Source organism: Nyctereutes procyonoides, unplaced genomic scaffold (genome assembly GCF_905146905.1).
Source record: "Nyctereutes procyonoides isolate TBG_1078 unplaced genomic scaffold, NYPRO_anot_genome, whole genome shotgun sequence".
Classification (NCBI taxonomy): Eukaryota; Metazoa; Chordata; class Mammalia; order Carnivora; family Canidae; genus Nyctereutes; species Nyctereutes procyonoides.
In genome coordinates this window covers 4444109-4456744 of record NW_026575082.1, presented here as the reverse complement: position 1 = coordinate 4456744, position 12636 = coordinate 4444109, and the positions used below count along the sequence as shown (strand labels likewise).

Here is a 12636-nt window from a genome sequence, read left to right as displayed (position 1 = left end):
TATTTGCAAGCCCCCTAAGGTGGAGGGAGGAGTCCATCCTGGGATCTTGGCAGGAAGAGAGAAAGCTCTTGGGAGAGCAGAGTTCTGACCTGGAGACATGGCCCTGGGGCCCACAGGTCTCGGGACTGGGGGATTCCAGAAGCTTCCCACACCCTGGGGCCGTTCTAGGATTCAGGGATCTGTGACTCAAACACCAGAAGGCTTAGGAGGCATGGCTGTGGAGTTTGGGGGTGAAAAGAGCAGTGCATGGGGGTGAGGAGACTGCCTGGTCAGGGGCTGGGCTGCGGTGCCCTGGGGAGGAGCTCCAGGTGCACAGATGGTCGGGGGGAGGGGCAGGGGTGCTTCTTCCCGAGCCTCATCTGTGCAGGTGCACAATGGCTTTGCAGAGAGAAGACTTCCAGAACATTTGTCTGTCTTGCTGTAGTTGGCCTCTGGGTGTTCCACTGAGTAGGAAGTTTGCTTACCTGCCGAGGAGCGATTGCTGGAAGTGGTCGCCATGCAGAATGGGTGGGAAGGCAGATTGGAGCACGATCAAGTGTCAGGCGGGATTCAGGGTGTAGAGTCCCTGTGCCTATGCAGTTGGGTGATTCTTAGCAGCTATGCTCAGTAGCCAGAGATGGACAAGCAGGCGGGGTTGCTGCAGGGTTGACTGAGGTCATTTTATGGGAAGTGAGGGAAGAAGAAGGAAAAAGTGAAGCACAGTACTGACACAGACAGGTTGAAGCAATGAACAATGTGGGGTCAGGGGAGACAGGAGGACAACATGGGGGGAATTTGGGATGGGTCAAGTGAGGCCAAGAGCAGGTGGGGTGCAGGAAGTGACAAGAATGGGTGAAGGGGGATGAAGTTGGGAGTAGAAGGTGGGATAAGGCAGCTTAAGGTTTCAGAGGTGGGGCTCTGCAAACCCCAAAGTGCTTTAGTTAGTATGATCGCCCAGTGAAACAAAGGTCTTAAGCTGAAGTGACTGAACAGGCGATCCATCTGGCAGCGCTTTAGAGATGGCCTGGAGCTGGTGGGGGACCAGCCAGGAGGGAAGACAGAAGGAAGGAACCAAAGGGACAATTTAAACAAAACTCGTTAGGAATTGGTAGTGTATTGGATAAGGTGTGCACAGAAGTCAAAGATCATTTTAAGGCGACAGATTTATAGGACTGGGGTCACTTCTTGTTTTGGAAGTGGGCGGGCTGATAGGGAGTAATCATAGGAGAAGATGCTGAATTCCCTCCTACATCCATTGAATTTCAGACATTGGGAGCATAGCAAAGTATTATGCACCACCAGCAGCCAAAATCTTTAGGTCAAGTGAGTAGGTGAAAGGTCAGCCCTACAGGGATGAGTGTGTGTGGTGTGGAGACAGTAACTGAAATCCAGGGAGGCAGTTCTTGAAGTTCTGTGTGTAGAGGAAGAATGAGCCAGGGCCTGAGCTCTGGGGTGGGAGGCTGGGAGGAAGTTACAAGTGGAGACAACAATAGAATTATAAGAAAAGAATAAAGAGAAGACGGTTTCTGGGAGGAGGGTTGAGTGACAGAGGATGGGCTACCTGGACCACTCAGAGAGGGGACTGCTGGCCCCAGCAGTGCTGTCTTAGGGGAACAAATGGGTACAGAAATCAGTTTTGGGGATTCAGGAAAGAATGAGACTGAAGACATGGGAGGAGTAGATGCTCAAACTCGTGTGACTGGGAGGCACCCACCCAGTCCTGGGGGACAGTTCATGGGGCTGTGCGCCACCACGTGAACGCTATCGCCAGAGCAACCACAGAGGTAAGTGCCTGTCTTTTCTTTCTCCTGTCCTATAGGTGAAGTGCCGAGATCAAGACTTTCATTCAGGAACCTTTGGTGGTATCCTCCATGAACCAATGGCTGACTTGGTTGCTCTTCTTGGTAATGTCTTATTTCATTTCACTTAAAAAAAAAAAAGATTTATTTATTTATTTGAGGGTTGGGATAGAGGCAGAGGAAGAGGGAGAGAGGATCTCAAGCAGACTCCCTGCTGAGTGTGGAGTCTGACATGGGCTTGGGGCTCCATCTCTTGACCCTGAGATCATGACCTGAGCTGAAACCACAATTCGGATGCTTAACTAATTGAACCACCCAGGCGCCCCTTCATTTCACTTTTTAAGCATCATGGAACCTACTAGAATGCATTTCTGTTTGACTCCATGCCACTCTCTTCCCTTGGCCTCCAAGCCAGTTCTGAATAAGGGTGGAGTAGAAGAAAAATCATAGTCTTAGCTTTCCCTCCTTTGGCTAAATGTTCCTTAGGTTTATTAGGTCCACGTTACATTTGCTGATGGACCGAAGCTCTTCCTCAGTCCACCCCATTTTCTTTTACTGGGTATTGTGATCTGGCCATACTCGGGGGCAGAGAGAGCCCTCTGGGGAAGCATCTGGAGGAAGCATCTGAAGCAAAGGCTCCAGCACCATTTGGCTTCTGTTTCCAGTTCTGTGGCCTCAAGTGGCACAGAGAGGCCATCGGTTTGCTCGTCTCTGTCTGCTCCTCACCTTCTGTGGTGTGCCCGGAGTTCACAGGCAGAAGTCACGTGTATGTGTATGCTTTTCTAGAGAGCCAGTTTGCCCACCCTGACCACCTCGATTCATCTTGTAGCTCTTGCTCGCATTTAGGCTGGATCCTGGGAGTGAAGGAAGCTGCGTCTTCGGGAGCCTCACTTGGAGGAGCCCCTTTTACAGTCCTGGCAGGGACCCTGCACTTTTATGTTCATCATTTGGTGTTTTTTTTTTTTTTTTTAAAGGTTCTCAGGGAAGCTTCAGCCCCACAATACTTGGATCTGTCTCCTTGGCATAAAGGGTACCTTTATGCAAATTTTACCACATGTCCCTTTGGGGCAGACAGTGCCAAAAGAGGGCATGTATTAGCAAAAGTCTCTTGTCTTTCTGTGTTGACACAGCTTTACCTCTGCCCCACTCGCTTGCATCCCTTTGGCCTTGGCAGTCTCTGACGGGGCAACTGGGCCACCTGTTGGGAGCTGTCCTCAGGGTCTTCAGGACCATCTTTAGTTGTAGAGCTTTGTGCTCCTTCATTCTCCAAAGTGAATAATGAAATCTGTGTGTCTACCTGTCATGTGTGATCTAACTCTGCAATCTATCTTTCATTTATCTCCTATCCGCCTATTCTTTCCATCTACTTAACTACCATCAATTTCTTCCTTTGTGGCCTTCTAGTTTTCCTAAAATATAATTCTTGGGCAATATTCCCCATACTGGACAATTTCAAATGGAATAAAACAATCCATTTTCCTTCAAAGTGTTTAAAATGTTTCCAAAAGAATTCAGATATCATACAACTCAATATTTTGAGGAGGAGGAGGGAAAGGGTTATGTTTCTGTTTTATCAGAACTAATTTTCTCTTCCATAGGAATGGCATCATCAGAAGTTTATGGTACATTTCAATCTCCCCCCAATAATGATTGCTGCGTTACATTCTCTTAGATGGTACGGTTTCACCCAGGCTTGGAATTCCACTTAGTCCTGCAAATGCATATGGCTCTGCTAGGAAAAATCAGATTGGAATCATGAACAGAATGAAAAGCATATGGTTTCACTTTCTTTAATTTTTGAGACAAATCAAATAATCCGTAACAAAGTGATTCTGGATTGGATCATCTATGTGGCTTTCATAGATGCTTTGTACAAAGACATTTCGTACATGCTTTGTACAAAGACCTAAGGGCATGGGGTTGAGCTTCGGCACTGATGACAGGCAGTAGCCTCTTGGCTCCTGTGCCTTCCATCAGGGCCACTGCAGGTTAGGATGTCCTGGGAGAGCTGGGCCTGTCGGGTCCTCCTGCATACTGGCAGGTGCCCTAAACATTAGTCAGGGAGCCTCCTGCTGCTGTGTGACCTTGTGCAACTTCCAATCTCTCTGTCCCCTATTCCTCATCTATAGATCCTGATAGCCAGGTCACTAACAGGTTATATGTGTTTATTGAGTGCCAACCGTGTGAAAGGCGCGGGAGTCTCCAACCGGGAGACACAGGGAAGGGTGATGGTGGGGGTGCAGATACCCAGTTTAATACCATAGTATTAAAATGTTAAATTCTGAGAGGACTCCTGGGGATCAGGATTACATTTGCTTCCTGTGTGCAGTTTTCAAAGGCACCACCCTCTGGGTCTTCTGTGCATTTCCGGGCTGGGCTCCTGGCCGAGGAGGAGGGGGAGAGGGAGGGGGAGGTGGAGGCGGTGGCAGCAGTGGCCTGGTTCAGGGGATCATGATTTCAAGTGGGAAATGAGGAGGGGGGTGGGGAGATGAACTCCTTCAGCAACATCCTGTTTTTTTTGGGAATGCATTCAGTGTTGAAAAACCCTGGCAAAGAAGTAGCAAGAAAAGGGCGTGTAAGGCAGAGGCCTGGCCAGCACGCCAGGCGCTTTCCCACCACTGGGTCCTGCGGTGACCTCTCGCAGCCCTCCCTGGAGCAACCCCTGCTGGCGGGTGGAAGGGGCAGGGAGAGGAGGATGTGCTCTCCTCTGCTCTGGGGACACGCATCTGCTGGCACTCTTTGCAGCCCGCAACTGGGAGGGCTGCCCTGCGCCCTAAGAAGACAGGATCCTGATGCGACTCCATCCTGGCCCCGGCCGGGCCAGCTGTGCTGGAGAGGTGCAATGAGTGTGTAGAAAAGCCACTCTGCTCAGACCCCAGCTTCACTTGCTAACGACCTCTGCCCCCCCACCCCCCACGGCAATACCTGCAGGGCCAGCTGGAATGATAGAGAAAATGTCTAGTCCTGGGTCGGGACATGGACGCTGAGCATCCTGGCTGCCAAAGTATTTCAGGTCTTACTGGTTGCCAACCTTGACCCTCCCAACACTCTCTTTCCATTGCCAAGGCTGCACAGACCCTCCCACACCACCTCTGGGGCCCAGCCATGCTGCTGCACTGGCTTTCCCGTGCCCCTGCCCCTGCTTGCAGACCCCCAGCTGTTTCTTTACCCTGGGTCTGTTCCAGCCGCATCACCAGCAGGGGCTGCGTCTCACCCACGTTTGCAGCTCTGTTCTCGCATCTGAGAATGTCAGCAGAAGTCGAGGGACAGGCACTTGAGGGAACACTCAGTGATGGTATTACTGGTGGCGCTTTTATGTTTGGTTTGGATTTTGCTGAGGGCACGGAGGGTGGACTGCAAAGCACTGACAGCCAGGCCCAGCCATTGGCACCCAACTTATTTTTTGACTTGAATTTTACAATGGGTTTGAACCATCTATTTACTATATTCTACACTTGTTTGGGCTAAATGCAGAGAATTCCACAGCTCAGTACTGCAGGGAGGCTTGTACCTGCACAGTGTGGTTGTAGACTTTTGGCTGATTTATGGGGGGCAGGGGTAGGGGCCAGGGAGGCCATGTTTAAGCCAGAACAGTGAAAACTTCCCTTCTCATTTTGCTGCCTCAGCACCTCAAAACTTGAGGTTTTGCTTTCTGGGATCATCTCAAAGTTCTGGGACAACCAGTATATACTGCCATTCCTGTTGGTTCTGGAAGGATGGTTACTTTGGATCCTGTTGTGTCTACACGGAGAGCCAAACTACCTACTGGTCAGCCCAGGGAGAGTCACATTTGTCATTTAGCCTATGCACCAAGAGATGGCGCTGTTGCTGATGAAAGGAGGTTCTTCAGGAATGGTCAGGGATCATCAGGTGCCTTGACCACAGCAGGTTCCAGTAATGAGGGGGCACAGCTGGATTCTCCCAGAGCCTGCGACCCGGGGCTTTGTAATTGTCCGCTGTGAGACCAAGATTTGAAAACATGGTGGTTCATGATGGTTTTTTGACATTGTCAAGTTATAGTCCCATTAAGAATGTGGAGCATAGGGCACCTGGGTGGCTCAGTGGTTGAGCGTCTGCCTTCAGCTCAGGTCATGATCTCAGGGCCCTGGGACTGAGTCCTACATCGGGCTCCCCGCAGGGAGCCTGCTTCTCCCTCTGGCTGTGTCTCTCTGCCTCTCTCTGTATCTGTCATGAGTAAATAAGTAAAATCTTAAAAAAAAAATAAAAGAATGTGGAGCATATTTTTTATGAAGTGTCTTTATTTGAATGAAAGGCCCCAGGTGGCCTGAGGATGAATTTAGATGCCCTGGATACATTTTTCACCATTTCTGCTAGTCTCTTTGCTACTTTGATAAGTATGTTCTGAAGGTAGTGAGCAATGTTCACTAAACCTCCGCTTCTACTTCCTCTGTAGATATTTGATGATTCCACCCCCACTTCTATTAATCCCCAAACTCCTTCCTAAATAACGGACTAGACTATCTGCTTATTCACTCTGAAGGCATTTGTGGTCATGATGTAGGCCTCCTAGACTAGACCTCAAGGTATTATGCTTTTGATCAAAGGTGAGTCTCTATCCTATGATAGTGTGTGTAGGGGAGAGAAGCTGAGAAGGAATGAGGATTTTTGGTTCCTCAGGAATGTCTGTATAGACCTATACATACGTATTTAAGATTTTTAATAATGAACATACATTGCATCTTAACTCAGGATAAAGCAAAATTTCAGAAAGAACCTAATTTGTGATACAGAAGGTGTAATTGAGAACTGGTGTAATGCAGGTAAGCCATCGCCTATGACCTTGTGTTTCCATCTCTCCATTGATGAGGTGGACAGTAAAATGGATCTGCCTCAGGCTCAGCCTGTGTGGGGACCAGCTGCTTCCTCCAGCCATCCCCCTGGAGATGTGAGTGGTGCCAGTGGCTCCGCCAGGGGGACCAGGGCCAGTCACGAGGCCCACTGTGGCCCCTGGTCCTGCTCCAGGCCCAGAACAGTCACTCACTCGTACCTTCTACCTGGCTTTGGTTGCAGGGAGCCTTGTGGACTCATCTGGTCATATTCTGATCCCTGGAATCTATGACCAAGTGGCTCCTCTTACTGAAGAGGAGAGAAAACTGTACAAAGCCATAGATCTGGACCTAGAAGAATACCGGAAGAGTAGCCGGGTTGAGAGATTTCTGTTTGACACCAAGGTATGGTCCCAGGTTGATGGCTAATGTGAAAGAGGAAAGGCAGTAATAAATCCTATTTTTCCAGTTCCTGATTTACTGTGGGAGGCTCATCTGCACATTTCAGAACTGAAAGCAGATGTGAATTCTGAGGCAGATTTGTCCTTTCACAGCCACTTATTTCCCTCAGGTCTAGAGCAACCCAGACTTTATCTGGGGTCCAACTGGCCTCAGGTGCATAGCCTTGGGGCAATCCCTCATTTCACAGACACGTTTTCTGGGGTTTCTTAGACTCAATCCCAGCTATCTCTGCTTCCTATCTCCTTAAAGGCTGAGAACAATCTGAGATTATTCCAGCCCCACACCCCTAATTGTTCATTTTAATAGAATTAAGAGCCTTAGGGACTAATCTGTACATTGCTACATCACTGCCTCAGGGTAGTCAGGAAACCATAGCCCAAAGCCATTCATTTCTGGCAAATTTGGATGTTTTCTTTCTCCTTCTTCTTGTTTTTACAACCTTTGCCTGCTATGGTGAAGGATGGTTGTGGCTGGTTCTGGACGGGGCTGCCAGGAGAGGGAGAACCAGGTGGAACAGAGGCAGTGGAGTTTATTATGGTGAAGTGTATCCCTTCCCCCGGACCATAAGCAGAGTTCTTTGCGGCCTTCTGAAAAAGAAAATGCATTTACTATGCAACTGAGTGTCGTAGTGATTGGGGATAGAAATTTATAATCAAGCCCCAAATTCTGAAAGCTCCTTTGCCATATATTAACTTCAGAGCTTGGGTGAGGAGGGGCCTGCATCAGTGGAGCAGGTTGGTTGGAGGTGGGGAGGGGACAGCAGAGGGTCTCAGGGCCCGAGGGGAAAGACTGCCTGTGTTATCGGTCCAGGCGTGTCTAAGGAAGGTGATAATTAACTTGTCATGAACGGTGGCAGAGATTTACAGGAGTGGGTGATACAAGCAATACATTTCAAAGAGTTTTAATCAAACATTCTTTTGTATAGTAAAATAATTTTATTTTAATTCAGGAGGAAATTCTAATGCACTTATGGAGATACCCGTCTCTTTCAATCCATGGGATTGAGGGTGCGTTTGATGAGCCTGGAGCTAAGACAGTCATCCCTGGCCAAGTTATAGGGAAATTTTCAATCCGTCTGGTCCCTCACATGAATACATCTGTGGTGGAAAAACAGGTAACAAATGTTCTGAGCGTCACATCCCACAGTGTAGTGAGCTATTCAGTTGTTAGTGCTGAAGTATCATTTCCCCCCCAATAAAACTGGAACAGATGTCAAGAAACCAATATAATTTTTGTTCAGTAAAAATCTCTTTCTGCAATTATACGCAATTACAGGAGTCAGATAAATAACCATTTGAGGTTGGAGTGATGGGAAGTATTTTTACATTAAACAGTTGACATAAAGGCAAGATTGGTTTACACACAGATGGAGAAGCTGACTGCCTATGGCCGCATGGAGCTGGAAAAGCTCAAACCCATAGTTAGTTTGCCCTTGTCTGAAATCAACACTCTGAAAGTAGCTGTTTTAATGAAAATGTTATCTGGAAGGAGTTATGTGTCTAAATTATCAACCTGTTGTCAGTTTACCTCAAGTTCAACAGAAAGAAGGCTCTGAATGAGTGAGCTCCAGGAATGCCTCATTCCAAATCTCTACAACCCCTTGACCTCCTTTATTGTCTTCTTAGCACTAATTACATCTTAAAATGCCCTCCTTCCCTATCTCAGTCCCTGTTTTTCTCCCTCTCTTCCCCCGTTTTGGATGCATCGTTTCTGTTTCTCAAAACATGGGTTCCATCAGGGCAGCCCCCTTGGTCTTGCTCACAGCTGTGTTCTCACACCTAGAACTGTTCCTGCCAACATGACAGGCATTCAACCAGTGTTTGTCAAAGGAATGAATGGGAGGAACGTTTCAGAGTGTGAGGAGTTTTTCTTGGGAGGATTTCCATGGTAGCCACTGGCCTGGAGCCCAGGGGACAGAGGAGGATGCTGACAAAAGGCTCCTTTACAGCTTAGCCTGGCATCACCGCCCCTCCCCCTTTGCAGAAATTTCCAAATGCCTAATGTTCCGAAAATAGTAATTAAGATCCTGACAAGTCCGAAAAGAGGGATATCCAAATTGAGAAGTTGTATTGTGTTTCACAATGACCACGCATTAATCGTCTGACACTGTGGTCAGAATGGGGCAGGCTCAGGGCTGAGGATTGGAGGGTCCCTGGGTAGAAGGGGTGTGGGATCAGGGTTTCTTTTCCTGCTGAAGGCCTCAATCCCAGAGCCCCTGCTCACTCTGTCCATCCTCTGTGAGGACGAGGGTAAAATCACAACACTTGGACCTAATGAGCTGGGATTTCAGTTTCTTGATGAAAGATTGCTGCATATTCACTGCATGAGAGAATAACTTGAAATTTTCTCTTACAACTGAAAATGTTCCTTTTCAGGTGAAGCAGCATCTTGAACACGTATTCTCCAAAAGAAATAGTTCCAACCAGATGGCTGTTTCTATGATGCTAGGACTACAGCCATGGATTGCAAATATTAAAGATAATCAGTATCTTGCGGCAAAAAGAGCCATCAAAACAGGTTAGACTTGTGATACTTGGAGTTGCCAGTTTACAGTGGGACCAGAGCGTGGTGTGTGGTGGGGCAGCGGAGAGGAGAAAGCAGGCACGGTCAGAATTTTCGTTCAGCTCTCCTTTGCCCGTTGGCTGTGTTACTGAATGTCAGCTACACTCCAGGGCTCTTTTTTTTTTTTTTTTTTTTAAACCACCAGGGCACTTGATCCACACTGTCTCCTGACCCCTGACAGCCCTCCCCAGTTGACAAAGTCTGTCTGGAAGAGATTAGGGAATTTGCTGAAGGGCACCCAGCTGGAAGTGGCAAAGCCAGGTTCATGTCTGGAAACCTGAATTTTGGGCAAAATGATGGTCTTGCAAGCCTCTGATACTTATGGAAATGATGGCCAACATATAAAAATGCCTTTTAAAAGGCTCAGGTGGATTTGCATGAAAGTAAAGGAAATCTGGGGTTAAAAATAAAGGAGCTAGGGGCGCTTAGCTGGTGCAGTCATCTAAAGGACTGACTCTTGATTTCGGCTCACGTCATGCTCTTGGTTGTGAGATTGAGCAGCCTGGGTAGCTCAGCGGTTTAGTGCCGCCTTTGGCCCAGCGCCTGATCCTGGAGACCGGAGATTGAGTCCCACGTCAGGTTTCCTGCATGGAGCCTGCTTCTTCTTCTGCCTGTGTCTCTGCCTCTCTGTGTCTCTCATGAATAAATAAATAAAATCTTTTAAAAAATCTTATTAAAAAAAAGGAGTTAAAATATAATGGAGTGAGAAGGCTGACCCTGGGTTGCCCTGTAGGATTTGTTCATCTTGGTCACAAGGAGGTTTGGGTTTTTAGGTCAGCAGAAGGTAGGGAATAGGAAGTGAGACTCACTATTTAAAGCAGGGCATCCCCCAATCACCCTTTATAGCTTAGCCTGGCATCACCTCCCCTCTCCCTTTGCAAGAATTTCCAAATGCCTAATGTGGTTAGGGAGGGGGCTGACCACAGATCCATCCTCACAGGGTTCGGGTCTTTAATCTCCACTCTCCATGTGGTCCCGTTCTGATGCAAACAGCCCCATGGCAGGCCACCTGGGATTTTTCACAGAGAGGCCTCCTGGGGATGCTCATTTTATAAAACTACCAAACACAAAAACTCAATTCCAGCCTATCTGACTCTGAAACCAGCGATGTTTTCAGAGCCACTCTGGAAGTAAGGAGGGCAGCATAGCTTCATTTGGAATTTCTTTGGTGGTGCCTATTTTGACTGCATATACTTCCAAGGCCTGGGCAGGGTCCTGTTGTTGGTGAGCACAGGACACATCCCTGGGCTCCAGCTGCCCAGGCAGGGAGAAGATCTATCCAGGCTCTTTGGCTTCTGCAGCAGGAAGGTGACACTGCCAATTGCAAAATAGAGGACTCTCTAAAAAGCAGGGGGACTTTCAGAAAAAGCCAGGTGGGGAAACACTATGGACTAATGGCACTCTCTCACAGGTGAGGCCTCAGGCCACATCCCTAACAGAGCACAGCTGGAATTGTAGGTCCCCACCACCTAGGAGCACTAACACTTGATCAGGGTTATCTGTACAAAGGACAGCGACATTAAACATTAGAGGACAGGTCTGAGACTTAGAGCCATACTTTTCTACATAATTATTCCTACTACTCCCATTTGTAGCAGTATTTTACCAGTAAAATTTGGTCAAGAAAGGAGGAAGAAAAGTTCTTAGGAAGGTAAATGTAATCCCAGCTGAAGAGTGATGTGTGATTGAAATGTCAAGGTCAACAGTAAAGCCCTGAAATATTCTTGCAGGAATGCATAAGGCACCTTGTGGTTTATTGTGTGTGAAACAAGTTCTTATAACAAAGCATATCATCTTTTCTAACATTCACACCCTAGTCTGTGGATAAAGAAGACATGGCATATTACCTTTGTGTCTTCATTTTATTTTGCATTTCCAATCCATCACTGACAACTCATCCTCTCGCCTGGAAGGCTTGAACTCACCACTCCTTAGACCCTAGGATATCCATTACATTTATTTCATGAGATACCTTGACAGTTAAGCACAAACACCACAACATTCAGGTGATAGTTGAATACAGCTGTTTATTTGTATACTGGTTACACCACCAAAGAAATCCCACTTTCCAAATATTTAATTCATGAAGCGACCATAAAAGTAGGTACATTGTCTTGTAATACTCCTGCCAGAAATGCATGACCTCTTCCAACCATGAGAAGATATCAAACAAGCCCAAATGAAGAGACACTTTACAAAGCAACTGATCAGAACTCTTCAAGAAGAGTCAAGGTCATGAAAGACAAGGAGAAACTGAGAAACTTTCACGTACCAGAGGAGAGTTAGAAGAAGTGACAAAACGCAGTGCAGGATTCTGGATTGGGTCCTGGAATGGAAAAAGGGAAGCACTGGTGAAATTCAGATAAGGTCTGAGTCTAGTTAATAATATTTTTCCAGTGTTAACTTCCTTTTCTTTAAGATTGTACGATAATTACGTAAGATGTTAACATTACAGAAAGTAAAGTAAGGAACATATGGGAGCTCTCTCTGTACTATTTTTGCAACTTTTCTATAAAATCTACAATTCAAAATACAAATTTTATTTAAAAAGTTTTTTTTTTGAAGTGGTTAATTATAAAGAATGCAACCATGGTTTTCTTCGTGACTCTACTGTCTTCAGAATATAAACTGCATGCTATCAAGAAGCTTACCTACCCCAGACACCAAAGTTAATGATTAAATAAAAACGAAAAAGGGAAAGATAAAGCCAACACTACACTTGAGAAGATTATGAGGGGTGGTCTTGTCATTATTTTATTCAAATGCATTCTTTTCCTGTGCTTCAGTGTTTGGAACAGAGCCAGACATGATCCGGGACGGATCAACCATACCAATTGCCAAAATATTCCAGGATTCCATCCAAAAGAGTGTGATGATGCTCCCGCTGGGTGCTGTGGATGATGGGGAGCACTCTCAGAAGGAGAAAATCAACAGGTTAGTGGATTCCTGTCAGGGGCCGATTCTTCACTGCTCAAAAGCCAGGTCTCCACCTGCTATATATTTTAGATTGCATTCACATCACCAAATCTTCCTATTTACATTGTAGG

General features: G+C 46.9%; 1 protein-coding gene across 3 annotated transcripts in view; it reads left to right on the top strand.

Annotated features, from left to right (window-relative positions):
- LOC129514441 (beta-Ala-His dipeptidase) overlaps nt 1-12636 on the top strand; it is a 30261-nt gene that overhangs the window by 11810 nt on the left and 5815 nt on the right. For all 3 annotated transcript variants that reach the window (XM_055333003.1, XM_055333004.1, XM_055333005.1), the window contains 5 exons: nt 1799-1883; nt 6810-6970; nt 7977-8141; nt 9403-9544; nt 12376-12523. In XM_055333003.1, coding sequence (XP_055188978.1) covers nt 1799-1883; nt 6810-6970; nt 7977-8141; nt 9403-9544; nt 12376-12523 — 701 coding nt within the window. The remainder of the gene's footprint in view (nt 1-1798; nt 1884-6809; nt 6971-7976; nt 8142-9402; nt 9545-12375; nt 12524-12636) is intronic.